At 38.5% G+C, this 27,161-nt stretch overlaps 1 protein-coding gene across 1 annotated transcript; it reads right to left on the reverse strand.

Moving 5' to 3' along the window:
- Positions 1-17: 17 nt before the first annotated feature.
- Positions 18-25,938, reverse strand: LOC132778630 (prostatic acid phosphatase-like). Its single transcript, XM_067470212.1, has 11 exons — positions 25,820-25,938; positions 18,720-18,815; positions 16,028-16,114; positions 12,981-13,133; positions 10,631-10,729; positions 9,256-9,360; positions 8,293-8,425; positions 7,242-7,324; positions 4,454-4,564; positions 2,417-2,582; positions 18-717 (listed from the first exon to the last, which is right to left on the reverse strand). The coding sequence occupies exons 1-11, from the start codon at positions 25,931-25,933 to the stop codon at positions 554-556; spliced, it is 1,311 nt and encodes a 436-aa protein (XP_067326313.1). The 5' UTR covers positions 25,934-25,938; the 3' UTR covers positions 18-553.
- Positions 25,939-27,161: the final 1,223 nt, after the last annotated feature.

Raw genomic sequence — 27,161 nt, forward strand, 5'->3', positions numbered from 1 at the left:
TATTGGAAATGAATATGCCTAACAGTTGAAATCTCTAGAATCCATAGATGCTAAAGTTTCATTTGCAAACAAGTACATAAATCTTAACTTTATTTAAAACAAATTTTATTTTCAAGATGTGCTAACTTGTAAGACTTTTTTTAACAAACTCATTGAATGAATTTTGAAAAGATACTGTGTCCTGAAACCTGACTTTTCCTTTCCAGACCATTTCTAACCAGTCAGGTATCTTTATATTATTTCCCTTTGCCCATATGGACAGAACAGACACAAAAAATTGCCAGCCAGCTCTCAGAGGGAATCCCTTGGGCAGGGCAGGGCCAAGTGAGTCACTTACTCCAATAAATTCTTGGATCAGACTGGTGTCTTTTTTTGCCTTAACACTCTGAACTCTACCCATCTCTGGCTCTGCCCCCTCGGTGATAATGTAAAAGCCTTAAAAGGACAGGTCTTGGACCGGCAGCTGAGCATCCCTTTCTCTTTACAAGAACTCTTGCCAAGCACCTTTCCTATGCTGATGCCCTAGCTCAATGGGTTGTGGCCCGTTGTTGAATTAAGGGAATGCAATGCCTGGTCTAGGATTGGTGATGACTGGTTTACGAGTTCCAGTTATCTTAGGCTTGGAGATGTATGGTTCACTTGAGGCGCTGATGTCTAGTATCTTTTCCATTGGCACTGTTGGTCTTTTAGCTTCTGGATTCATGTCCAAGTCACTATCTGTGGGAAATAATTATGACAATGATTAAGAATGAAAGATATTTCCGAATGATATCTTTCCAACCACAACTTTTTGAATATCAGCAAAGTGCAAATCTTGAGCCACCTATTTAACCCATAAAAATAATCTAAATGGTACTAGAATAGTTCCTGAGTTAGTGAAATGCACCCAGATGTATGCCGTAGCCTGTTGTTGAAGTTGTGCCTAGCTGGCAAGGGACCAGGAATGTTTTCATACTATATATAATATAGGCAGTCCCCATGTTAGAAACATACATTTTACAAATGAGTCATAATTAAGAACAGCGGTGAGAACAAGAAGTGAGAGAAATCTACTACCAATCTTTGTTTCCACAAAAAAGCCACATTTTTTCAAAATCCAGTTATCACAGGGACAGAAAATGAGGTGAAATAATCTGAACAGGGACACAGATAGCAAAACAAACACCACAGGGGTGTTAAACCTCCCCTATGCTATCCAAAGCTAAGATATATGCCTGTGTGTGTGTGTGTGTGTGTGTGTGACTGGAGTTCCACTTTAAAATGTATCTTTTCCTATTTACATACACATTCAACTTAAGAACAAACCTCCAAACCTATCTTGTTTGTAACTTGCGGGCTGCCTGTACTTTGATGCCACATAAACAGCCATGCTTTCAGCTTGTGGAATTTTGAGATTTTTTAGTTTTAGAACTTAGAGGATTTTCTGTTAGAGAGTCCCAGTAGTTACTGTCTTTGAAGTTCTTAGAAATAAGAATTTAGATTCCTCAGATATTAAAAGATACCAGCATTCCTTTCATCTCTGAAGTCAGAAGTCAACTGTTCTAGCCTTCCCATTAGAAAGCCTATGCATAGTCAAGGCCATAGTAACAAACCTGGAGCAGGGAAAAATATCTGCCAGAAACATTATAGTTCTGTATTCTGGGGGAATACAGAGGATTCTATGTGCTTCATCAAACTACATCACAGGGTTCCACAATATGGGGCCATGGCAGCCAAAGTAGTAACAAACCGCTATATGCACATAGTGTGGATACACCCTTTTGATTTAAACTTAGAATATATTCAAGGCTAGCTACTAAAACTCTGAAAATCAGAGGTGCCCATCAGATACATTTACATTTTCTTTTTTTATTGGCAAAACCATCCGCACATTATTCTGTGGCTATCCCATTGAGCTAAAGCTGTTGAATAGATTCAAATCCGGCATTCACTAGCCCCATCTTCGACTAAGGATGGCATCAGATTTTTAGTGGAAACTTGAACTTCTCCAGCATGGTTGACTGTTGATTGAATCCTGCTTCTACTACTTGAGGTGGTTACTACATTCTACCTAAATCGTGGTCAAGCCTAGATGACAGACAGTAAGAAAACCAACACTTTATGGAACTTGACATTGATTGTCTGTATCAGTTTCCCCTCCAGATTTTTCAAAGTCCACCCCTTCATTTCTGAACACTTGCCAAGTTGACTGAGGTTGATGGGACATGTAGTACAAAACATTTTATAAGTATCAAGATATTTAGAGTGCAGCTTGACAATTTGTAAAAGCACTGTGAAAATCAGCTATGCTTTATTTTCCTACTGAATTGCAAGCTGCTGTTCAAAATATTTAAAACATTTAAACAAATGAATATTACAATAATCTGCAGGTACTCATTTCTACCATTTCATGCAACTGACTCAGTTGTTACGCTACCTTTTTTTTCTTCTGTTTTCTGGCATTCACTATCCCAGTCTTCGACTAAGATGGGAGAAACCAGTTCTGCAAATTGTGATAGTGGACACGCAGATGAGCAGCCAGGGAGGGTAAGTAGATGGGGTTCTTTCGTAGTGTCATTCCGAAAATACATTTCGATTGTGTACTCCCTGATTTGCAGGAGTCAGATGAAGAAAAGTTGGCAGAGAAAGAGAGAGGGGAAAAAGATCAGATTACCAAATTTTCAGGGAGTCTCTTCAAAATATAGTGGTGACCTCCAGAGGTCTAGATGACATCTAGATGACAACATTTATCCCAGGATGGAACTGATGACCTAGGGTCACACAAATATTTATTACCATGCTTTCATTCTGTGGGATTCTGATATTTGTGGTTTAGGGAATATGCATTTAGAATTCTAGGCCAGAGAGTTCTAATGCCTCATTATGCCATAATGTTCAATCTCTGGTTTGCCAGTCTACAAAGTGTATCACCAACATGAACTGCTTGGAAAGCTTTGCTGTAACCTGTCATATAAGTCAAAGGTGAAGTCACATAAAACCCACAAAAGGAGTGAAATTATTCTTCCAATAACCTAAACCATTCCATGATTGGTAACCAGTATCTTAATGGGAATCCTTGTCTCCCTTTCTCCAAGAGTGACTTTATTTTGTCATTTCAGTCTTCGAGCTGTTTAGAAACAGCAGATAATACACAATAGTATAATGCTGAAAGGATCAGATTAGACATTAAGCAGCATGCATATTCCCAATAATTAAACTGTTTCGGCTCTCTTCATGGGATTTTTTTAGATCAGTGGTTGCCAACCTGTGGTCTGTGGACCACCATTGGTCCGCAAGAACAGCCTCACTGTTACTACACTGTTGCAATAAGAGAAACTGGGCTCGTGAAACTCTCTTATAGTGCCGAGGCTTATTAAATATGTTTTTTGTGGGTGAGCAGATAGCGACTACTGGATGGTATATGTTCTGTATCAGAAACTAAAGCTGATGTGGTCTATCCAATGCAATTTTCTGAATTAGCACCCTGATTAACCAAACCAAATTTAAAGTTGACCAAAAAACCGATTCATAATCCTTTTGGTACTAATGTTGGAGGCTGGACTCTGTTCAAGTGATCTCTGGTCAAAAAAAGGTTGGGAACCACTGCTTTAGATACATGTCTCTGCAATCAAATTTGCAAATCAATCCAATGTTCAATTCCAATAACTAATTAAAATACAAAATTCACTGAATACAAGATGCTAAGGAAAGGGAAATAATGTGCTGTATCAAACAGGCACCTTTCTCCACTTGGCAAATCATGTCAACAATAACAACAATAACAACAAAAACATTAGAAAGACAATTAACTGATTATTGAATATAAAGAAGACATTCTTAAAATAGAGGAAGTGGCATACCAAGGTTCCTGTCTCCATTTTTTTCTGCATGAGTCACACATAGATACATTTTTCTGCCTCTGCATTTTTACTCTGCCCTAGGCCAATATATAGTAATAATAAATGTAAAGGTAAAGGTTTCCCCCTGACATTAAGTCCAGTCATGTCCGACTCTGGGGTGTAGTGCTCATCTCCATTTCTAAGCTGAAGAGCTGGCATTGTTCGTAGACACCTCCAAGGTCATGTGACCAGCATGACTGCATGGAGCACCGTTACCTTCCCGCCAAAGCAGTACTACTCACATTTGCATGTTTTCAAACTGCTAGGTTGGCAGAAGTAATAGTAAAGCCTCTCATGTTTCACATGGAAAGAAAGCAGTTTTTTGATCCACGTTCTACAAACTGATGACATATTAGCACATTTTTAAAAATACAAATAATAGATAGTGGCTAGGAATGCCATAATTGGGACTGAATGGCCTTGTACATATTATTACATATTATTACACTGAGTGCATCTATCTATAAAAGTATAAAGTCATTGCAGAAGACATTGAAACAAAGCAAAGTACAAATGAGTGGAAACTGGTATTTGGTAATAAAGGAATGGTGATTGTTGATAGCACAATACAATACTTGCCCATCACTTTCTTGATACAATTCAAAAAACTGACAAGCAGCATATGGAAATAGTTGTTCATTGTAAATGTTGAGTGCCATCTGCAGGGCTCCAAGTGTTGTATCATGCTGCAAAGAGACAAATGCGAACATATATTGCATATTACGTTTGACAAAATCTATCAGCATTGTCAATGGAAGGCAAAGTTTCCAATTGGCAGTATCACAAAATTCTATGTAGACAATCTGAAAACAGATCTTAATGATGCCAGTATTATTAATGGTCAGATGAATAAAATAGTTAAGCAGGTCAGAGAATACATAGTGGATATTCTTCTTCCTTTGCTCATTTTCCTCTGCAAGACATAAAAAGCAACACACCCTCTACACCACCACTATGCTCTATCTGGAATGTGGATATTTGGCCCTATAGTCATCTGGCCCCACGGCTGGGCTAGTTAGAGCATACTAATTATATCAGTTGGAATTGGGTAAATAAATAAATGTTTAAATTTAATGGTTCTTCTCTAGGTGTGATCACAACTGAATCTAGGCCAAAGATCTTCCCATCCCTGTGTAATCTCCTACATAATTCCAGCAGGGCAATAAATCTTCAAAGCATTACTACAAGTATAGGTCAATTAGATGACACTTTATGTATTTCCACATCTCCTTTCCAGGAAAACCTGCCTCTCTTCTATTTCTGTTCATCATGAAACTGTAAAAGTACAAATTAAAAGAAGCTGACAATGAAGAGGATCTCCCTATGTGTCTGGATTTGGCTCTGAAATTTGAGGGCCTGGGATTGTATTGACTGAGCAAACTGTTGTAGATGTAGACGAGAATGCCCAAAGGCAAATGTTTCCAAATATACTTTAGAATGGCTTTGATAAAGGCTGGAATCTTCCAAAGATTTTACAAATATAATAAACACTAATTAATGTATTGTCGAAGGCTTTCATGACCGGAATCACTGGGTTGTTGTAGGTTTTTTTGGGCTATATGGCTATGGTCTAGAGGCATTCTCTCCTGGCGTTTCGCCTGCATCTATGGCAAGCATCCTCAGAGGTAGTGAGGTCTGTTGGAACTAGGAAAAAGGGTCTATATATCTGTGGAATGACCAGGGTGGGACAAAGGACTCCTGTCTGCTGGAGCTAGGTGTGAATGTTTCAACTGACCACCTTGATGAGCCTGTGTTAGACGAGGTTACACTCCCCCTGAAGACGCAGGTTCGCAGCTTGGGAGTGATCCTGGACTCATCGCTGAGCCTGGAACCCCAGGTCTCAGCGGTGGCTGGGAGAGCTTTTGCACAATTAAACCTTGTGCGCCAGCTGCGCCTGTACCTTGGGAAGTCAGATCTGGCCACGGTGGTCCACGCTCTTGTCACATCCCGGTTGGATTACTGCAACACACTCTACGTGGGGTTGCCTTTGAAGACTGCTCGGAAACTTCAACTAGTCCAGCGAGAAGCAGCCAGATTGCTCACCGGAGCGACGTACAGGGACCATACCACCCCCCTGCTGCGTCAGCTCCACTGGCTGCCGATCCAATTCCGAGCACAATTCAAAGTGCTGGTTTTGACCTACAAAACCCTATACGGTTCCGGCCCAGTGTATTTGTCCGAACGGATCTCCCTCTACATCCCATCTCGAAACTTAAGATCTTCTGGGGAGGCCCTGCTCTCGACTCCGCCACTGTCACAAGTGAGGCTGGCGGGGACGAGGAACAGGGCCTTCTCAGTGGTGGCCCCCCACCTGTGGAACTCACTCCCCGGGGAGATTACATCGGCGACTTCCCTCCTGACGTTTAGGAAAAAACTGAAGACCTGGGTGTGGGACCAAGCCTTTGATCATTCTAACAGCTAAACTAAGGATCTGATGATAGACAAGGACGAATGGAATGGAATGAAATATGGACTCTGAACCCTGAGCTTGAGATTGTTTTAGCATGAGATTGTTTTATTATTTTATTATGTATTGATGTTTTAATTAATTGTTGTATTGTTTTTGTATTTTGTACTACTTGTCAATTGATTTGGGCATCTAATTGTGCCTCCACTGTAAGCCGCCCTGAGTCCCCCCCGGGGTGAGAAGGGCGGGGTATAAGTAAGTGAAATAATAAATAAATAAATAAATAAATATAATGGCCTCACAGTGCCTGGAGCAAACTTTTGTTGAGAGGTGATGAGATGTCCTTGTTTGTTTCCCCTCTGTTGTTGTGCTGTTGTAATTTTTGAGTTTTTTAAATACTGGTAGCCAGATTTTGTTCATTTTTATGGTTTCCTCCTTTCTGTTGAAATTGTCCTCATGCTTATGGATTTCAATGGCTTCTCTGTGTAGTCTGCCATGAAAATGAACAAAATCTGGCTACCAGAATTAAAAAAACTCAAAAATTACAACAGCACAACAACAGAGGGGAAACAAACAAGGACATCTAATCCCCTCTCAACAAAAGTTTGCTTCAGGCACTGTCAGGCTATTATATGCTAATCAAGGTGGTCAGTTGAAACATTCACACCTAGCTCCAGCAGACAGGAGTCCTTTGCCATGCCCTGGTCATTCCACAGATATATAGACCCTTTTTCCTAGTTTCAACAGACCTCACTACCTCTGAGGATGCTTGCCATAGATGCAGGTGAAACGTCAGGAGAGAATGCCTCTATACCATGGCCATATAGCCCGAAAAAACCTACAACAACCCAAACACTAATTAGTTTGTGCAGCCAGATAATGTGCATATATGCAACCAAAGATATAATAATAATAATAATAATAATAATAACAACAACAATAATAATAATACTTACTGCAGAATAGACCAGCATCTTTCTCTTGCCTGGATATCTAGCGGCATTTGAAATCTTTTCTAAGATATCTTTCACAAGGAGTCCTTCATAGGGATGGAAAAAAAGTGTTAATATTGGTGCGGAGAAATATTACAGTATGGCTAGTCTTCTAAACTTGTATCACTTTCTGCAGCAATAAGGTGATTAAGTCCTACTGAGCTCAAGGGGATAGGTTAGTCCGACAATAATATCGGTTGAAATTACAAATAATTATTTGCAGAAAATACATCTATTTACTCTGGTTTTGCTCATAAGAATTCAGTGTATCAGCAAATGGACTCCATACTACACTCATTGGCCCATCAAACAATAATCCATCTATCACTGTAAGTTTCATAAGATGTATCTTAAACTTTATTGTTTTTCCATACTTGGATGAAATTATAAATTAAATGTAAACAATAATAGTTTTGTTTTCATCACTGGAACGTATTTATATTATCTGAGTCAACAAGATTTGAATGTAACAATCACTTTTAATTACAAATACGCTTACACTTGCATAACAAGTGTGAATAATAGCTAGAATGTGATAATAGTATAATTACAAACAACAGACTTCTAAGAAATTCTAACAAATTTCTAAAAGATTGTGGTATAACAGTCTAAGATAAAACAAAAAACAGAAGGGACGATACTGCCAAAGTTTTGTGACAAAATACTGCCAAAATGTACATGTTTATTTTAGAGGGAAAACTGCACTAAACTGGAATAGCTGGGGGTAAGCTGCAGTCCCCATATCTACTACCATAAAATGGCAGAGGCAATACAGTATTTTTAGAAAATGGAATTATATACAAATGAATACACAAACATTCCCTTAATTCAGTTTCCTTGGCTGATTAAAATTGGTCTCCACTGATTAAACAGCTGAAAGCATTTCTTAATTAATATATCAGTTAAAGCAATTAGAACCTCAAGTCCTAAATACATTGCAGGGGTTTTTTTTAGTAATGGTGAGAAAGATGTGTCAGTCATCATCAACATGGCTCAGTGAATGCTTCTTGTTTACCTCCTTGCAGCCGTGCCTTCTCTTCTCTTTTGTGTATACCAAATAGTACTGACAAAGACAGAACTGTGAGTTCATCCAGTTTGGCCATTACGTCTTTTGTTGCCCATTCAGGTAGTGTATAATTGTGAATAGACTGCAATAAAAAAGAAATACATTTTTAAATTCCTGAAACTACAGACCTCATAATCCCCAATCAGCCTACAATAGCCATTAAAATAATACCATCTGTTTCAGATTGTCACCTAGTTCTGGAGCTTTCCAGCTGTAGTATGTGTAGTCTGCAGAAGAGAAAGCTGAAAGGAGACATGATGGCCATGTATCAAGATGTATGGGGAAGCCATAAAGAGGAGGAAGCAGGCTTGTTTTCTACTGCCCTGGAGACTAGAACGCGGAACAATGGCTTCAAACTGCAGGAAAGGAAGAACTTCCTAACTGTGAGAGCTGTTCAACAGTGGAACTCTCTGCCCCAGAGTGTGGTGGAAGCTCCTTCTTTGGAGGCTTTTAAACAGAGGCTGGATGGCCATCTGACAGGGGTGCTTTGAATGCGAGTTTCCTGCTTCCTTGCAGGGGGTTGGAGTGGATAGTCCCCAAGAGTGGGTCAAAGTGTGTGTGTGTGTGTGGGGGGGGGGGGGGGGTGTAACTAAATCCCACAAAATCCAAGGAAGTTGCAAAAATATTTACCTTATTGTCTGTTCTCTAAGCAAAATAGTTGGTGACCTTATATGTAGTAAAAACATTCCTTATTAAAAGAATAATAAGGGGAAAATATTTCCTATGATTCCATATTTTGGGGAACTATTTTAATTGTATTTAATTTATTTAAAGAAATGATTGAAAGAGAATCGATCAACTGCCACATTTATATTTTAATTACAATTCAATGCAAGTTTATTCTCTCTAGTGAGACAAACCCAATATACTTTTACAACTTTAGACTTTTTTTTAAAGAACAGAGAAACGTACCTCACATAATAAAGTATCCTGTACATGCCAGAGTTTAAAATTGTCCAAATGTGCCAGAGTCTCAGGATTATATCCTGAATGCAAAGATACCATTTTTATAAATTCCTGAAAGGAAATAAGAAAAAAAAAGTCTTCATACACAAATCAATACATTTACTTGACACATGAGCAATGATTCTGTACACCATTCAGTATGGATGAGTTAGAATGTAATTTGCTGCATTCCAAATTTACAGAAAACCCAGTGCCCTTCCACACAGCCCTATATCCCAGAATATTAAGGCAGAAAAACCCACTTTATTTTAATGTGGACTCAGATAACCCAGTTCAAAGCAAATATTGTGGGATTTTCTGTGTTTGTATTCTGGAATATAGGGCTGTGTGGATGGACCCCAAGTTATGATTTTTTTGCTTTCACCTTTTCACTCAGCTTTGCTGTTTACACCTGCTAAATGGAACCATCTGGGGAAGTTGCTGTTTAACTTTCCTGTTGTGAGCAGACACACAGGCAGAAATTACTAGAGTAGAACTGATTCTTTCCCAGCTCAGGCTTTTATTTTATTGATTACCACAGATCTTTGTTTTCTCCAGCCCTCCTTCACCATTTTCCTAATGCTGGTGCTGCTAAAAAGACTTTCCAGCCATATAGGAGACAAGGAGAAAAGGTAAGGCTGGGTGGCTATAAAAAGGAACTTCTTTGTCAGAGGATTTGTAAACTGAAGTATATCTGCATTCTATGCACTTTAGTTATGTCACAACCTAAGTAGGTTCATAGGATGGGGTAGGCTATTGATTTGATGGCTAAAGTAACAGTGATGTAGCAATTACACATGGCAATATGATGAGGTGTTACGCCATACTAGAAATTTTAGTGACTTTCAGAACCTAAACATACACAATCCTAGGCAAGGTAGCAAAGGATATGAGCATTTAATAAAGTGTTTACTAAGTAATTTAACAACTTATGACCTTCTGAGCAAAACACTGTTTACCATTTATGTTCATGAACCCACTGGAAGGAAAATTCTTATCCTATGCACATCAATCAATCTATTTTTTCATGTGGTGGGAGAAGCCAAGGCCAAGAGCTGAAATGATGCTGCATCCATATTTGGTGGCAAAGGGTCACATTCTTCACATTTACTGTAAATTTTGAAAATCCCAACTTAATCCTAAGAATGATGCAGAATGGATGCCATGTAATAGAAGAAAATGTAAAAAAGCTCCATTGATAATGGATAGCAATAGATGTACTATTCTGTTCTACAGCACTTTTAAAATATAAGATCATATATAGCGAGACAATAGCAGACATTTCAGGAACAATACAGGTTTAGCTTTCTCCCTTATCACTACCCTTGGCTATTTGTAATACCTGATATGGCTGCACCTTGAGCTGGAATTCACTGGAGATAATTGTTTCTTTCAGAAGTTTCAAATAACGTGGACAGTGAAACATTGGAAATCGTAATTTCTGAAACAAAAATAAGACTGATTGTAAGCAGCTTCTGTTTCACTTTGAGTTTCATTACTAGGGCTTTTATATAGATCTTACTTTATATATCCGGATAATGTCTATAGCGGTCCTTCAGTTGCCTATCTGCAGGGTAAAATGCATTGGAGAGAAATAATATCAGTCAGTATCACAAACCTCTGCAGATCTGGTCATTGATAGGATAGAAAACCTCCTGGGAAGCCCTTGACTTACACCTTGAATTCCATGGTATAGAATCATAATCAACATCATCTATCTTATTTCTCAACCATTTTTTCTCAAGGCTCGAAGTCCAGTAGAACAGGATGTGATTGCCTTGAGCATAAAGATGTAGAAGAGTGTGCTATTATTGGGCCAACTAATTGCTAGAATGACATCTCCCAGCATTTACTTTAAGAAGTCAGTTTCCACTGACTCCAAGGAGTTAACTTTATTGTTCTTGGTCTTCCAACTATTGAGCAGCTTGAAGTACACTTTGCTAGTGAGAATACAGAACTGAGAGGCCTCGTTCTATTTCTTCTGACTGAGATGACTCAAAGTCTGTCATTCTTCATCTGAAACAACAGCATGATTCTTGGGATTATTATATTTTGAAATAAACAAGTTTTGAAATAGGAGTAGGGATGTAAATCTTTGTAAATTTCATTCTTGCAAGCAAGAACAAATCACAGAGATGTTTATGTAGCTGTATAGTGTAGTAGACTATTTGCTGTCCAAAAAAGTATGTGTATTGTGCACAACAAATAACATTTCTGCACAGAAAATGCTGCTTTTTTATGTCAGAAACTTTTATTATGTATCAAAATGTTATTGGTTGTGCATAATGTTATTTGTTATGGAGAAATCTGTTTTCTGTGCAGGAAATTTGTTTTTGCACATAAATGCTATTTTTGTGTGTATGCACAAAAATGCAATTTTCCATACAAAACCAAACCCACGTGATTTTTAACAGACATTTTTCACTTGTTTAGGATTCTCCACATCAGTGACTCACAGCACTTAGGAAACCTGTTTCTCAATCATTTGTCCAATGTTTGGAATCTTTTTCCATCCCTAGGATAGAGCTAACACAGAAGCATAGGAAAGCCTATGTAAACTAGGAATATAATTACAATTCTCTGGTTAGCTCTGATTTTTTTTCAGTTGGAAACTCACTTCGACAGGTATTTGGCCTGGTTTATTGAAGAGATTGGAAAAGTTACCCTTTGTGCTCTTATTTCCAGAATCTCTTAATAAACATGGGGCACTGAAGTGAAAAAATAACTTTCCAAAGACAGGTTCATATATTTATTAGGACAGGGATGTGACTTCCAGGTGCTCTGGAACTGCCTTCCTATAGCTAGCCTGGTTTGCACATCACCAAGATAATATAGAAACACCATCTTTTGTCAGTGACTTACAAAAGATTGGACCTTCTCATGACACTGCCAATAGTGCATAGTAAAAGGCAAATCTGGGAAGGACTAATTTAGACTTCTTTTGTTGGCATAGGCAATCCAGCATCCCAGTTTTCTGTTCTAAAGCAGCTGTGGTCTAGACAGTAAAACAGAACTGGAATGGGAGTGTGAGAACTTAAGAGAGTTAGAATTGAAGTGTGTTTCTTTCTACTATGTAAAAAGTATTTAGAGATTTTATATATTTCATCTAAGGAAATACATATTTTTAAATTTGGAAGGTATACACCTGGTGTTGGCAGATTAGATTTCTGAGAAGATGACACTTACAACCTTGTCACACGGCTTCTGGAGTTGCTCTGCTTCATTAAGGGGCGTGGGTAACCCCGCGCTCCATGCATTGCATCAAAGTTGTGAGCTCTACATTGGGAGAAGTGTAGAATGCACAACTTTCCCCCCATTGGTTCCAATGGCAACGCAAGAAGCCTCCCATGTTGGCATGGTAGCAGCATGTGCTGGCTCCGCCCTCCTTTACCCGTGGAGCCACTCCACCATCGTTTGATGGGAGCTGACAGTCTGTGTAGGTCACCTGGGTTAAACTGGTGAATGCCGCCGATTTTAGCCCAGTGTGAAGAGGTCCTAAAATGAGATAAGAATCTGAATTTTTAAAGAGCTGTCCAAGATGATGGACTTATTCAGGGATTAGGAGCCAGCACTTTAAATAGTTCCTAAAGGGTACACTAAAACCTGGAGCAGATTCACTGGTCCTCCTGATTTGAAAGCCACTAACTAGAATTTCACAAAAGACTCAGGATTGTTTTATTGCTGATACTTACTGGATTGTGTTCCTTGGGTACAATATGTACTGGAACAGGCTGCCAAAGAAGTTCTGGATTCCAGATTTCATCGCCAGAAGGGGGGAATAGACCAGCAAGATTTGCTTGGGCACTCATAATGGTTCGATCAGTTTCTGTGCTCTGGATCAAAACCTTTAAAAAAGAAACAAAGGGCATGTCATATCTTCTGCGGACTTTTCTTCATCATGACTGATGGAGGCTTCTGTTGGACCCTCCATAAGTGAAGAGGAAGAAAAGTCTTCAGGATCTCTGCTTTGTCTCCCACTGACCCTCAGATAGGTCTCTTTCTCGATATTTCATGTATCCATAAACCCTTCCCAAAAATCACATTTGGTTCTATCTTTTCCTCAATGTTACTCTCAATGCCATGACATGATGACATGATGGCAACAGTCGTGGACAGCAATGGCTCCCAAAGTGACCCATTTTTGGTGGAATCTGGTGTCAAACAGTGATGTGTTATTGCCCCAACTTTATTTTCCATCTTCATCGCTATGATACTTCATCTTGTTGATGGTAAGCTTCCCACCAGAGTGAAAATAATCTAACGCACAGATGGCAAGCTATTTAACCTCAGCAGACTGAAAGCCAAAACCAAGGTTACAACAACATCTGTTATAGAACTCCAGTATGCTGATGATAATGTTGTCTGTGCGCATTCAGAAGAAGACCTACAAGCCACTCTAAACACCTTCACAAAAGCATACGAGAAGCTTGGCCTGTCATTGAACATCAAGAAAACCAAAGTGCTCTTCCAGCAGTCACCATCACCAACCAATCCCTCTCCAATGCCAGAAATACAGCTTAATGGTGTAACATTAGAAAATGCTGACATTTTCGCTACCTTGGCAGCCACATCTCCACAAAAGTCAACATTGACACTGAAATACAACACCGTCTGAGCTCTACGAGTGCAGCATTATTTCGAATGAAGCAGAGAGTGTTTGAGAACTGGGACAGCCGTAGGGATACCAAGGTGCTTGTTTATAAAGCTGTTGTCCTCCCAACCCTGCTATAGGCCTGTGAGATGTGGACTATCTACAGACATCACATACAACTCCTAGAATGATTACATCAGCATTGCCTCTGAAAAATCCTACAAATCTCTTGGGAAGACAGGTGGACAAATGTCAGCATGCTGGAAGAAGCAAAGACCACCAGCATTAAAGCTATGGTCCTCCGCCACGTTGTCTGGATGCCCAACCACAGTCTCCCAAAGCAGTTGCTCTACTCTGAACTCAAGAATGGAAAACCAAATGTTGGAGGAAAGGAAAAGAGATTTAAAGATGGGCTCAAAGCCAACCTTAAAAACTCTGGCATAGACACTGAGAACTGGGAAGCCCTGGCCCTTGAGCGCTCCAGCTGGAGGATAGCTGTGACCAGCAGTGCTGTAGAATTTGAAGAGGCACGAATGGAGGGTGAAAGAGAGAAACATGCCAAGAGGAAGGCGCATCAAGCCAATTTAGATCGGAACCGCCTTCCATCTGGAAACCAATGCCCTCACTGCGGGAGAAGATGCAGATCAAGAATAGAGCTCCACAGTCACCAATGGACCCACCGCCAGTACACTGATTTTGGAAGACAATCCTACTTGGACAATGAGGGATAGCCTAAGTAAGTAAGTAAGTAAGTAAGTAAGTAAGTAAGTCTCAGTGCCATTACGGTCTATGTTGAGTCATGTAAATGCTCTCTGGGATGTCAGGATTCTCAGAATTTATGATACATATAACACAGGATGTATCTGACTCATTAATATTAAGTAACCGAGGGAAGGAAAATGGCACATTGGAAAAAAAGAAACTGAATGGCTAAAAGTGATGAGAACAGTTGGTAGGATTGCAGTCTGGGAGCATTGCATTTTCTTTAACATCCCAGTCAGGATAGCCATAATAATTGGTTTTAAGGATAAACAAACCAAAACAAACAAAAAACCTAAGGAGCATCACACAATTCTGCAAATCACAACAATGTTTAAAAATATATGTTGGTTTTATAGGAATTTGGCATACTAAGTAAAAAAAAAGTAGCCTCAGATACACTCCAGCACATACAGTGCATTTCACTACTTGCTTTGGCATTATTATTTTGTGATATGTGATTAAGACATGGGTTAAAATCTTCAAATAATACCCATTTTATAAGAATGTGGCATTCCAAATAAAAAAAATGACCTCAGATTTGCTCCATCACACTGGGGTTTTCTAAATAACTTGCTTTGGCATTTTTATTTTGTAATATGTGACTGAGAAAGATTTTTTTTGGGGAGGAAAGACTAACCTGTCAGAAAGGGCTAAAAACTTATAATAGACTTTCAAACTTCTTTAATGCACTGATATGAAACACAAAAATCCATTGAAAAGCACTAAAAGAACCCTCACTGGAGCATCAGCGTCTCCACTTAAATCAAAACTGAATAAAAACTGAATTGATAAAAATATCAAATTATTGAAAGAACTTCATGTATGATGTTTTTATTGTGGTTTTCAAATTCAACACACCAAAATACATTAAAATAGCGACAATATTGAAAAAAGAAAATCGTTGCAGCCCTGTGTTATTAAAGGACAGAAGGAGATTAAATTTTTTTGTGGAATTTGAAAGGGCAAAACTTTATTGATTTTGCCATGTGTTTGTGACTGGCTCCTTTCATTCTTATCTCAAATAGCCATTTGAAACAGGCAACTTATACGCTTCCAGTTATTGTTGGATACCAATTCGCATCATCCCTCCTCATTGGCTAGGAATGCTATGGCTGATATACCAGGACATCTGGGCTCCAAGTTACCCAGCCTGATTTAAATGAAGCCATGAGCCCAACTGCTAATATCCGTCCATATCTGGAGATATCTTTCCCTCAAACATTATATTTAAAATGCCTTTAAGCTGGTTTAGAGTAGAGGTTTTTTAAATAAGGTAGTTTAATTTTTTTTTAAAAAAACCCTTTTTATTATAATAATTTTAAGCTACACTTTGGAGAAAACCATAGATAGATAGATAGGTAGATAGATAGATGTTCTAGTACACACCTCTTCCCGTTTGTAGGTACTACTCAAGAAATTGGAGTATCTGTTCTTTATGTATTGCCCAAGCTCATAATGCTGCTGTATTCCAATCTGTGGGAACAACAATATAATTATGATCTTAACAAGAAATTCAATAATATACATTTTCTTGTGACTGAAAATAGCAAGGATGTGATGGCAAAAAAGATAGTAATTATGACCAGATTGTAAAGATGGTGAGTTTTCTGTGCAGCTGGCGTTGCTATGGAGCTATAAATGTGTAAGCACTGTAGTTACTGCTACATATTTATTTATTTATTTATTTACAGTGTTTATATTCTGCCCTTCTCACCCCGCAGGGGTCTCAGGGCAGATTACAGAGCACATATACATGCCAAACATTCAATGCCATAGACACACAACATATATAGACAAACACAGAGACAATTTAAGCTTCATGATGGTACGCTCGAATACTGGCCACCGGGGAAGCTGTCACTTCACGGTCCATTTGTGGCACTGAGTCCTTGATGGAGTACTTCCACATTCTTTCACCCACTGCTGGAGATTTTTATGGCATTGTAAATTAGTTAAATTAGCCTCCCCGCATAAATTTCCTACTTGACAGATGCAACTGTCTTTCGGGCTGCAAAGGTCGACAGCAAACTAGACAAATGATCGGGAGATTACTCTGACCCAGGCTGGCTTCGAACTCATGACCTTCGGTCAGCGGTAATCTTAATGCAGCTGACTCCTAGCCAACTGCGCCATAACCCAGTCCTGATTGACGTGTGTGTGTGTGTCTGTTCTCCTGTCGATTGAGAAGTAGCTGGCTGATGTTTCTTCTCTCCCATGAGATATAACTTTCTTCTCTCCCATGAGATATAACAATTCTACTTTGTGTCAGAGATAGCTCTTGTGTGGGTGGAACTGTCACCCAAACATACTCCTGTTTATCTCAGGGGCTGCTGAATGATGAATGGGCATTGTGGGACATTTAAGGTCCCAATGTATCTCCTAAACTAGGGGCTATGTAGAGATCAGAGGGATCTGACGGAACATCAGCTTTCCTTTTCCATGTACTGGTGTGAAAAATTCCAGATAATCATTATCTGTTTTATTATCAGTGGTATGTAGTGAGTCCTTGGTTTCGGTTGAGTTTTGGCTCCAGGACCCCCATGGATACCAAACGCTGTGGGTGCTCAAGCCCCATTACATACAATGGCTTAGTGAAATGGCTTATATGAAATGGGGAAATAAAGGCTCATATTTTTCATAATCGTATTTTTGAAAAGAAAAGGACTTCTTTTAATTTGAGGGTTCATTTGGTTAGAAGCCTGATATCATATTAATGGCATTGAAAACCCATTGTCACTGAATCTCTAACAAAGTCAAGACTTTAATAATAATAATAATAATAATAATAACAACAACAACAGTTTATTTGTACCCCACTACCATCTCCCCAAGGGACTCAGTGTGGCTTACATGAGGCTGAGCCTGAATACAACAATACAGAGAATAAACAACAATACAAGCAGTTAAAAATAAAAAAAACATAAGCAGTAAAATATACAACATTATCACTAAGACAACACACAATTAAAAACAGTGGGAAAGCCAAATGTAAAGTTAAAACTGGAAATAATGTTGGGACCTGGACGAAAGGAGATAGGGTGTTTGTGAAGGGCTTACTAGCAGACCTAAAGAAATGTAAAGTGCTTTGGAGGACAAAGTGCTATGAGATCAAAGTGCTATGAGATCATAATTCAGGATAAACATCCTACACAATTGGAGTAGGATTTTGCAGATTCAGAATTAAGATTTCAGATTAGGAAATGATATATTATGAATCCTATAAAATGTGTATAGCATACAGAAGGAATGTGTTTGTTTATACTTGTTTTATACTGCACTGTTGTTCAGAGTTTGGCAACATTAACTTTTTAAGACTTTAATTCTCAGAATTCCCCAGTTTGTTGTATAACTAAAATAAAATGTGTATAGGGAATAACTTTATTAAATATTCTTAGATTATAGGAACTGTATCAGGGAAAATTTATTTAGGGGAAAATTTACTTGAGCTCTAAATAACTTGTTGATCTCTGTACTTTTGAACAAGTTGCTGATTTTTGCACTTTGAATAAGTTGCTGATCTCTGTACTTTAGATACCTTGCTGACCCTTGCATTTGGTTTCCCAACCCTAATCTAAGATTTGATCACTATTTTGATGCAAAGAATTTATAGGTGACTGTACAAAATTGTTAGCTAGAAAGCAAGTATGGAAATTAGATCTGGTAATTCCCAGAACTTCTGACTATTGGCTAGGCTAGTTAGAGCTGCTGGAATTGCAGTTCAAGAACATGAACAGCCAGGCACAGCTTCATTTTGCTTTGTCGCCAACCCTATGAGGGAGAGAAGAGCAGCCAGTATGTGTTGGACTTAATTCTCCTCCACACCGCTATTCCACTCTCCCAGTGTGTCCTGTTTTAATTAAATTTGAGTCTGAAGGTAGGGAACTTTATTGTCAAACCAATTATTTGTTGAGCTATTCATCAGTTGATCCATGAGTAGAAATACTCTAAAGAAAATTCATCAGGAGAGCATGAAATCCATCCCTCTTGTGAAATTTCAGTTGAAAAATGAATGCTTTGTTAGTTACAAATGCTTAAATAGTTTTAGGCCAAACATATTATCTATAAGAAGCAAACAAACCTTAGTTAGTTGTCCAAATCCTTGTGGCCAGTCATTTTCATTGTGTAGGTCGGTAGGATAATTTTCAATGGGGCTTCTGTCACCATGTCGATAAATCTATGATTTGAAAAGAATGTTAGTTCATTTTATTTTCTGTTTGCTACAAGTTGACCATTATTTTACAGATAAGTGGAAAGTCGGTTTTCAGGTCAAGATTCTACAAGCTTGTCTCCAAAGGGCCTTTCTGATTGGGGTGAGAGGGCAGTCTCTAAATAAAGTATTATTATTATCAACATGACTAGCATGATGTAATATTTGGGTATTGTACTAGGACACTGGGAAGACCAGGATGTGAATCGCTACTTGACTACATGTTAACCTTGAGTAAGTCACACCCTCTCAGTCTCAGAGGAAGGCAAAGGCAAAGACAAACCCTTTCTGAATAATTCTTACCAAGAATACGCAATGATAGGTTCACCTTAGGGTCAGAACTGACTTGAAGGCAAACAACAATACCACCACCACCACACCACCATCATCAATAAATGACCACTGATTTTATTTGTTGTTTGTTGTTCTTCAAAATCTTCTGGCAGCATATATAAGTTTCCCAGCTGATTTTCCAGCTAGATATTTACAAAGACCTGTATAAGGGTAGGTTCAGCCCTAGCAAAGTCAGAACAGTCATCGAGGAAGCTGCTGTTTACCCTGTTACTGGTCTTATTTATTGTTAGTTAATTCCACAGAGTTGATATGAATATGCTTAGACAAAAATGGAGTGGGTTTGACTCCTGGCACAAATGCCTCCTTAAATCTGCGTGTCACATTTGCTTTACAGTGTTGTTCTTCCTGTATTACAAAAGAATGTGGTGCAACTAGGGCGGCAATGAAGTCTCATAACAACTTTATTTTCTCCTCCTTCTTCTCCATTATTGATTTTGACACCTTGAGATAACCTAATGTTCAGTGGAGTGGTTTATACTTAAGCCAAATGTGGCATGTAAAGTAACAATTTTATAGGTTTTTATTCCAAATTTTAAGTTTCAGAAGATAATGGGAAATATGAGAAATCAAAGATGTTTGGAATGAGAAATGCACACAATGTGCCTGATCATAGTCTAGATCAGTCCCAGATTTTAAATCCTAAATATTATTGGAATTTCCACTCCCAGAACCCCTATCCAGCATAGTGAATAGTCAGAAGTGCGTAAAGTTGTAGTCCAGTAACACCTATGGGAACAACTTTGAGAACTGCTAGGTTTGTTATTTGATATTGGTAAATTAGCATTCATGAAATTTTATAAATAGGACTGTGTGCTCTTCCTTTCTTATTAACAAAAAGACAATTTCCATGGAAAGGGCTATGGTAGCACAGTGGGTTAAACGACTAGCTGCAAGAAATCTATTGAGCAGAAAGTTGGCTGTTGGAATCTGCAAGTCAGAGCGAGCTCCCGATTGTCGGCCCAGCTCCTGTCAACCCAGCAGTTCGAAAGAATGCAATGTAAGTAGATAAATAGGTACTGCCTTGGTGGGAAGGGCTCCTCATGCAGATATGCAGGTATGCTGGCAACACAATTGGAGATGTCTATGGACAGCAGGCACCTCGGCATGGAAAAATGGAACAACAGCACCTCCCCATGGCCAGAGTTGAGCATCACTTCCAGACACCGGGGATGGAAAAAGGGGAAGGCTTTTTCCTTTGTCTTTGTTGCATGTTGTTGTTCACTGCGTGTAAAAGGCATTGAATGTTTGCCTCATACGTATATATTGTAATCCACCCTGAGTCTCTCCGGGGAGATAAAGCAGAATATAAATAATGTTTATTATTATTATTATTATTATTATTAATTCAGATATGTATTGATTTAGATTTTTCAAAATGCTTTTGCAATTTGTTTTATTGTTCCATTTTTTTTTAGAATTATGGTTTATATTGTACAGAAGCTTTAAACTATTGTGAGCTGCTTCTACTTGTGCATTGGAAAGCAGGGTGTATACCTTATTAACTAAATCACTTATTTGAATATTTCACTTTGTTGAAATTTGATGCAGTTTCCTGACTTTATAGTTATTTGGACATTTGTGCATCACACATTTGAACTAAGTTGGACATCTGAAGAGATGTATCTAAAGCTGGAATCATAATTACCCATCAACAGTGCTTCTTCTGGCTAACACCCATTATGAACTCTGAACTTTTAATTAAAAACTGGAACTACAAGAAGATAACTGATGCATTTAATTATATATCCCAGTATTGTTTCTGACCAGGGCAAATGTCTAAAAGCAGTTTGTAAAATGAATTAACTTTTAATAATAAATGTATATCTGATTGTTTATATTAGTGGTAGGAACCCATATACTTTACAGATGTTCAGGACTATACCTCCCAAGACCCATTACTTTTGACTATGCTGAGCAGGACTGATGAGAATTGTAGGTTAAATTTACTGATGACTCATGGCTTCTCTAGCGATGGTGTAATAAGGTGACTCTGGATTTCAGATTGTTGTGTGATTTCTGGGCTGTATGGCCGTGTTCTAGCAGCATTTTCTCCTGATATTTTGTCTTCATCTGTGATTGGAATCTTCAGAGGACCTGATGGTGATAATGCAAGTGGAATATATATATATATATATATATATATATATATATATATATCTGTGGAATGTCCAGGGTGGGAGAAAGAATAATGTCTATTAATCAAGTGTGAAGGGTGCAATTGGTAAGCCTGATTTGCAAGTGTTTGCTAATGGATGAATCCCACTCAAACACTTGCAAATCAGACTGCTAATTGCACCCTTCACACTAGGTTAACAGGCATGAGTTCTTTCATGGCCAGAATCACTGAGTTGCTGTGAATTTCTGGACTGTATGGCCACATTCCAGAAACATTTTCTCTTGACATTTCGCCCACATCTATGGCAGGCATCCTCAGAGATTGTGAGGTCACAACCTCTGAGGATGCCGGCCATAGATGTGGGTGAAACAACAGGAGAGAATGTTTCTAGAACAAGGCAATACAAGCCAGAAAACTCACAGCAACCCATTAGTTCTTTCTCCCACCCTGGACATCCCATAGGCATATATACTCGACTTGCCTTACTACCATTAGAATCATAGAATCATAGAATCAAAGAGTTGGAAGAGACCTCATGGGCCATCCAGTCCAACCCCCTGCCAAGAAGCAGGAATATTGCATTCAAATCACCCCTGACAGATGGCCATCCAGCCTCTGTTTAAAAGCTTCCAAAGAAGGAGCCTCCACCACACTCCGGGGCAGAGAGTTCCACTGCTGAACGGCTCTCACAGTCAGGAAGGTCTTCCTCATGTTCAGATGGAATCTCCTCTCTTGTAGTTTGAAGCCATTGTTCCGCGTCCTAGTCTCCAGGGAAGCAGAAAACAAGCTTGCTCCCTCCTCCCTGTGGCTTCCTCTCACATATTTATACATGGCTATCATATCCCCTCTCAGCCTTCTCTTCTTCAGGCTAAACATGCCCAGCTCCTTAAGCCGCTCCTCATAGGGCTTGTTCTCCAGACCTTTTATCATTTTAGTCGCTCTCCTCTGGACACATTCCAGCTTGTCAATATCTCTCTTGAATTGTGGTGCCCAGAATTGGACACAATATTCCAGGTGTGGTCTAACCAAAGCAGAATAGAGGGGTAGCATTACTTCCCTAGATCTAGACACTATGCTCCTATTGATGCAGGCCAAAATCCCATTGGCTTTTTTGCTGCCACATTACATTGACATTGTTGGATCATGTTTAACTTGTTGTCCACGAGGACTCCAAGATCTTTTTCACACGTACTGCTCTCGAGCCAGGCATCCCCCATTCTATATCTTTGCATTTCGTTTTTCCTGCCAAAGTGGAGTATCTTGCATTTGTCACTGTTGAACTTCATTCTGTTAATTTTGGCCCATCTCTCTAATCTAACAAGATCGTTTTGAATCCTGCTCCTGTCCTCTGGCTATCCCTGAAGATGCCAGTCACAGATGAAGGCAAATTATCAGGAGGAAATGCTGCTAGAACACAGCCATACAGCTCAGAAACCGCATAACACTCCAGGGATTCTGTTCATAAAAGTCTCCAGTTCTGGATTTTACTCAATTTTTTGAAGGAGTTATCCAAGTTTCTGAATCCTACCTTCCAAGCAGGCCCAAAACTTTGGATAGTTACCGTAACATGTCCCATGTTGAGGAAGCCCAGGGTCAACAGAACAAGGAGCCTAGCTTGGACATCAGAACAAGGAGCCTAGCCATGTGGGAAAGTAGCCCAGTCGACCCTGGCCACCTTGTTCTGAGCAACTGATTTTCCCAGTGGGGCTTTGCTGGGAAAGTGCTTGGCTAGGAAGACTGCGGTCCTGAGTGGATTTGATCAGAAAGGAAGAGTCAGGGGCTTCCCTTCACATGGCCCCTTCCCAGTGCAAAAATAAAGGAGGCAGAAAATCAAAGGCATTTCTTTCCTTTGTTTTTTGTTTTTTTGTGAGTGTGTTGGGAAGTGGTTGGGTGGGGAGGTCCCCAACACTTCCTTTTTGCTCAGGGCAATTGGTTTTGTTTGAGGAACAAACGAAACCACCACTTCCCAGTCCAAAAATGAAGAGATATTGAATGAGAGAATGCATAAACCACAACAAGAAGCAACTGGCATGTAAAATAAGAATAGCAGTGCTTGTACTCAGGAACCCTTCCCACAAAGCTATCGTAATCCAGACTGTTCAACATAACAAAACACAACACATTCAATTTTCCTGGAAGCTGTGGAATAAGAAATGAGTTTTTCTATATCACATTAAGATTGATAAGAAATGTTTTCACTACTAAAAAGAGTCATACATTATGTGTTGGAATCAAGGCAGTTACGAAGTGAGTACAATTTTTATATAAGTAGATAGACTTAGTTTAAAAAATAATTTCAGATGGGTTTAGGATGGTATGCTTGTAAATTTGGAAAATCAAGTCACATGTATCCAGTTGTTTCAGTGAGATGACACTTGCTATGACTAACTCTTGAAATTTAACCCTGAGACTCGGACTCCTTGTCCCAGATTGAGAAAACCACTTTTAATTTCATATTTATTCATTAAACATTCCTACAATCCCCATTCAAGGAACAGTACACTACACAGGCTATGGCCTGTGTATCTGCTGACTTGTAGGCCCAAATACTTTCACACTTTCTTGGTTCATCTTACACAGTGGTTCTCAACATTCCTAATGCCGAGATCCCTTAATACAGTTCCTCATGTTGTGGTGACCCCCAAACATAAAATTATTTTAGTTTCTACTTCATAACTGTAATTTTGCTACTGTTATGAATCGTAATGTAGATATGTGATATGCAGGATGTATTTTTATTCACTGGATGAAATTTGGCACAAATACCCAAAATGCCAGAATTTGAATACTGGTGAGGTTGTGTGTGTGTGTGTGTGGGGGGGGGGGGGGGGGTAGATTTTGTTATTTGGGATTGTAGTTGTTGGGATTTAGAGTTCACCTACAATCAAAGAGATTTCTGAATTCCACAAATGATGGAATTGAACCAAACTTGGAACACAGAACTCCCATGTCCAACAGAAAATACTGGAAGGGTTTGGTGGGCATTGACCTTGAGTTTTGGGAGTTGTAGTTCACCTAAATCCAGGGAGCACTGAGGACTCAAACAATGATGGATCTGGATCAAACTTGGCAAGGATACTCTATATGCCCAAATGTGAACAATGGTGGAGTTTGTGGAAAATAGTCCTTGACATTTGGGAGTTGTAGTTGTTGGGATTTATAGTTCACCTAAAATCAAAGAGCATTCTGAACCTCAACAATGATAGACTTGGGCTAAACTTCCCACACAGAACCCCCATGACCAACAGAAAACACTGTGTTTTCTTATTGTCTTTTGTGACCCGTCTGACACCCCCTTGTGACCCCCCCAGGGGTCCCAACCCTCAGGTTGAGAAATGCTGATCTTACACATCTAATAGGGCATTTCACAACTTTAAGAACTATTAATGCTTTTCTGGATTTGATCCATATTTTCACTAACTATGTTGGAATATAAAATAAATGACAGACAAGCTCAATATATTGGAAGACCATGACGGATTACACTGTCATGTCTATGCTCTTTCGTTTTTTCCATTTTGGCATTATTGCATCTTGTCCTTCTAAAATTCTCTAAATAAAGTACTGTTTTTACTCGAGTATAAGCCAACCCGAATATAAGCCGAGGCACCTAATTTTGCCACAAAAACTGGGAAAACTTATTGACTCGAGTATAAGCCGAGGGTGGGAAATGCAGCAGCTACTGGTAAATCTCAAAATAAAAATAGATACCAATAAAATTACATTAATTAAGGCATCAGTAGGTTAAATGTTTTTGAATATTTACATAAAACTGTAATTTAAGATAAGACTGTTAAACTCTGATTAAACCATTATTCTAACCTTCTTCAAAGTATATATGTGCTTATGTATCCTTCCAATAATAACCGAGAGAGTGAAATAATACATGTAATAAAAATAAAAATAATAGAGTAAAATAATGGCAATGTAATATTAACAGTAAAAATAGAGTAAAATAAGAAATGTAATAACAATAGAATAAAATAATAAATGTAATAATAATAGTAAATAGAGTGAAATAATAAGTGTAATAAAATAATAATAAATAGAGTAAAATAATAAATGTAATAAAATAATAATAACAACAACAGAGTAAAATGGTAACTAACTTTGACTCGAATATAAACTGAGGGGGGGATTTCCAGCCTTAAAAAAAGGGCTGAAAAACCCGACTTATACTTGAGTATATATACAGTATGGGACCTTCACTAAAGGAAAGACTATTTGTAATTCAAAATTATGTAAAAATACATGAATAAAGGAGCCTCTAGATCATGTCAGGTATCTATTTTCAGATTCATAATGCACATGTTGTTAACGTTTGAAACACTAAATAACTCGAAGAGGTTCCATCACCATATAGGAGGAAAGAAGTGGTAAAATCTTTATTTTCTGTAGCTGTTTTGTGCTGTGGAGTCAGGATTTGACTGCCATACATAAAAATGTGGAAGAACACATAAAGCAAAATCATTAAAGAAGCCTTCTCCATTCTTGTACTTACTAAGAGCACAAACTTCAGCTCCTGTCCAGAGGCAGACTGGAGAAGAAGAAAAAGGAGGCTCAGAAGGGATGAGTAGAGCTTCTTGGAGCTTGTTGTTAGACTTGTTCCTCCCATCCTGGCAGCAGATACACAAATGATTTGTCATTAGGGCATACAGATTTGTGAACGCTCAGAGGGTGGATACCTCATTAGAATTTTAAATAGGAAGTGGTTGGTTACTAAGTGGCCACAGATTTATTTCTAAAATTGTTTTTGTTGCATGGTTGTGACCATAGGTCCAGAAAATGGGAAGAACCACATAGGCATGATGAGCAGTTTGGTCCCAAGGTTGGATTGGGCTTCATGTCACAACTCTTCAGAATAAACAAGATTTAGTAAGAAATGCATGGTCCATTAATAACCAAGTTAGGATGGTCCATGGCATTGTATTTCCCATTTCTATGTACGGTTGAGAAAACTAGACAGTAAAGAAAATTGATAGGAAGAAATCAATTAATCAGCTAAGAACTGACACTCTGAGCCCTTTTAAAAATATGTGTTCTTTTTTTTAATATATCTTTATTAAATTTTTCATAGTTACAGTTAAAAAAATGCAAAATAAAAAAATAGAAAAATAGAGAAAAGTTGAGTATGTGTGGTATGATATCTAAGAAAAAACCCCGAACGGAAGAGATTGTGTTTGCTATAGATAAAAGAAGATAGAGAAGAAGAAAAAAAAAGAGATAGAAAAAAAGAGAGTATAGAAAAGCCCAAAGCCTGGTTAAAAAAGTCAGAGTAACAGCTGGTTTTGACTTCCCGGGGTCCCGAGGTCTTCTCCCTCCTCTTTCTTCTCATCTTTTTCTTACTTATTTCTTCTCAAATTCTTTATCTTTTTCTTCCTTCAATTTTTTTTCTTTCATTAGATTAGAATCTTCTTGTTTTTATATTTGAAGTAGTCCATCACTTCTTTCCAGTTTGTTTCTTTCATATTCGTCCCTTTACTTCTTGATAGTAAAAAGGTAAGTCTGTCCATATTTAGAATTTCTAAATTTTTTGTTAATCTTTCATTTTCGTCCGGGATTTCCTTCTGTTTCCACCTTCTGGCGTAGCAGATCCTGGCCGCCGTTGTAATCAAGAAGATGATTTTATCTGTATTTTTCCCTATCTTTAACTCATGCATCCCCAATAGAAAAAATTCTGCTTTCCATGGTATTTTGATTTTTAACATTTCTTGCAGTTCTGTTTGTACCTCCCTCCAGTATTCTTTTGCTTTTTTGCACGTCCACCAAAGATGAAAGTATGACCCCTCCTCTTCCTTACATTTCCAGCAGTCCGTATTAGAATTTCTATTGTCCTTTCCTAA

This window comes from Anolis sagrei, chromosome 6 (assembly GCF_037176765.1).
Source record: "Anolis sagrei isolate rAnoSag1 chromosome 6, rAnoSag1.mat, whole genome shotgun sequence".
NCBI lineage: Eukaryota > Metazoa > Chordata > Lepidosauria > Squamata > Dactyloidae > Anolis > Anolis sagrei.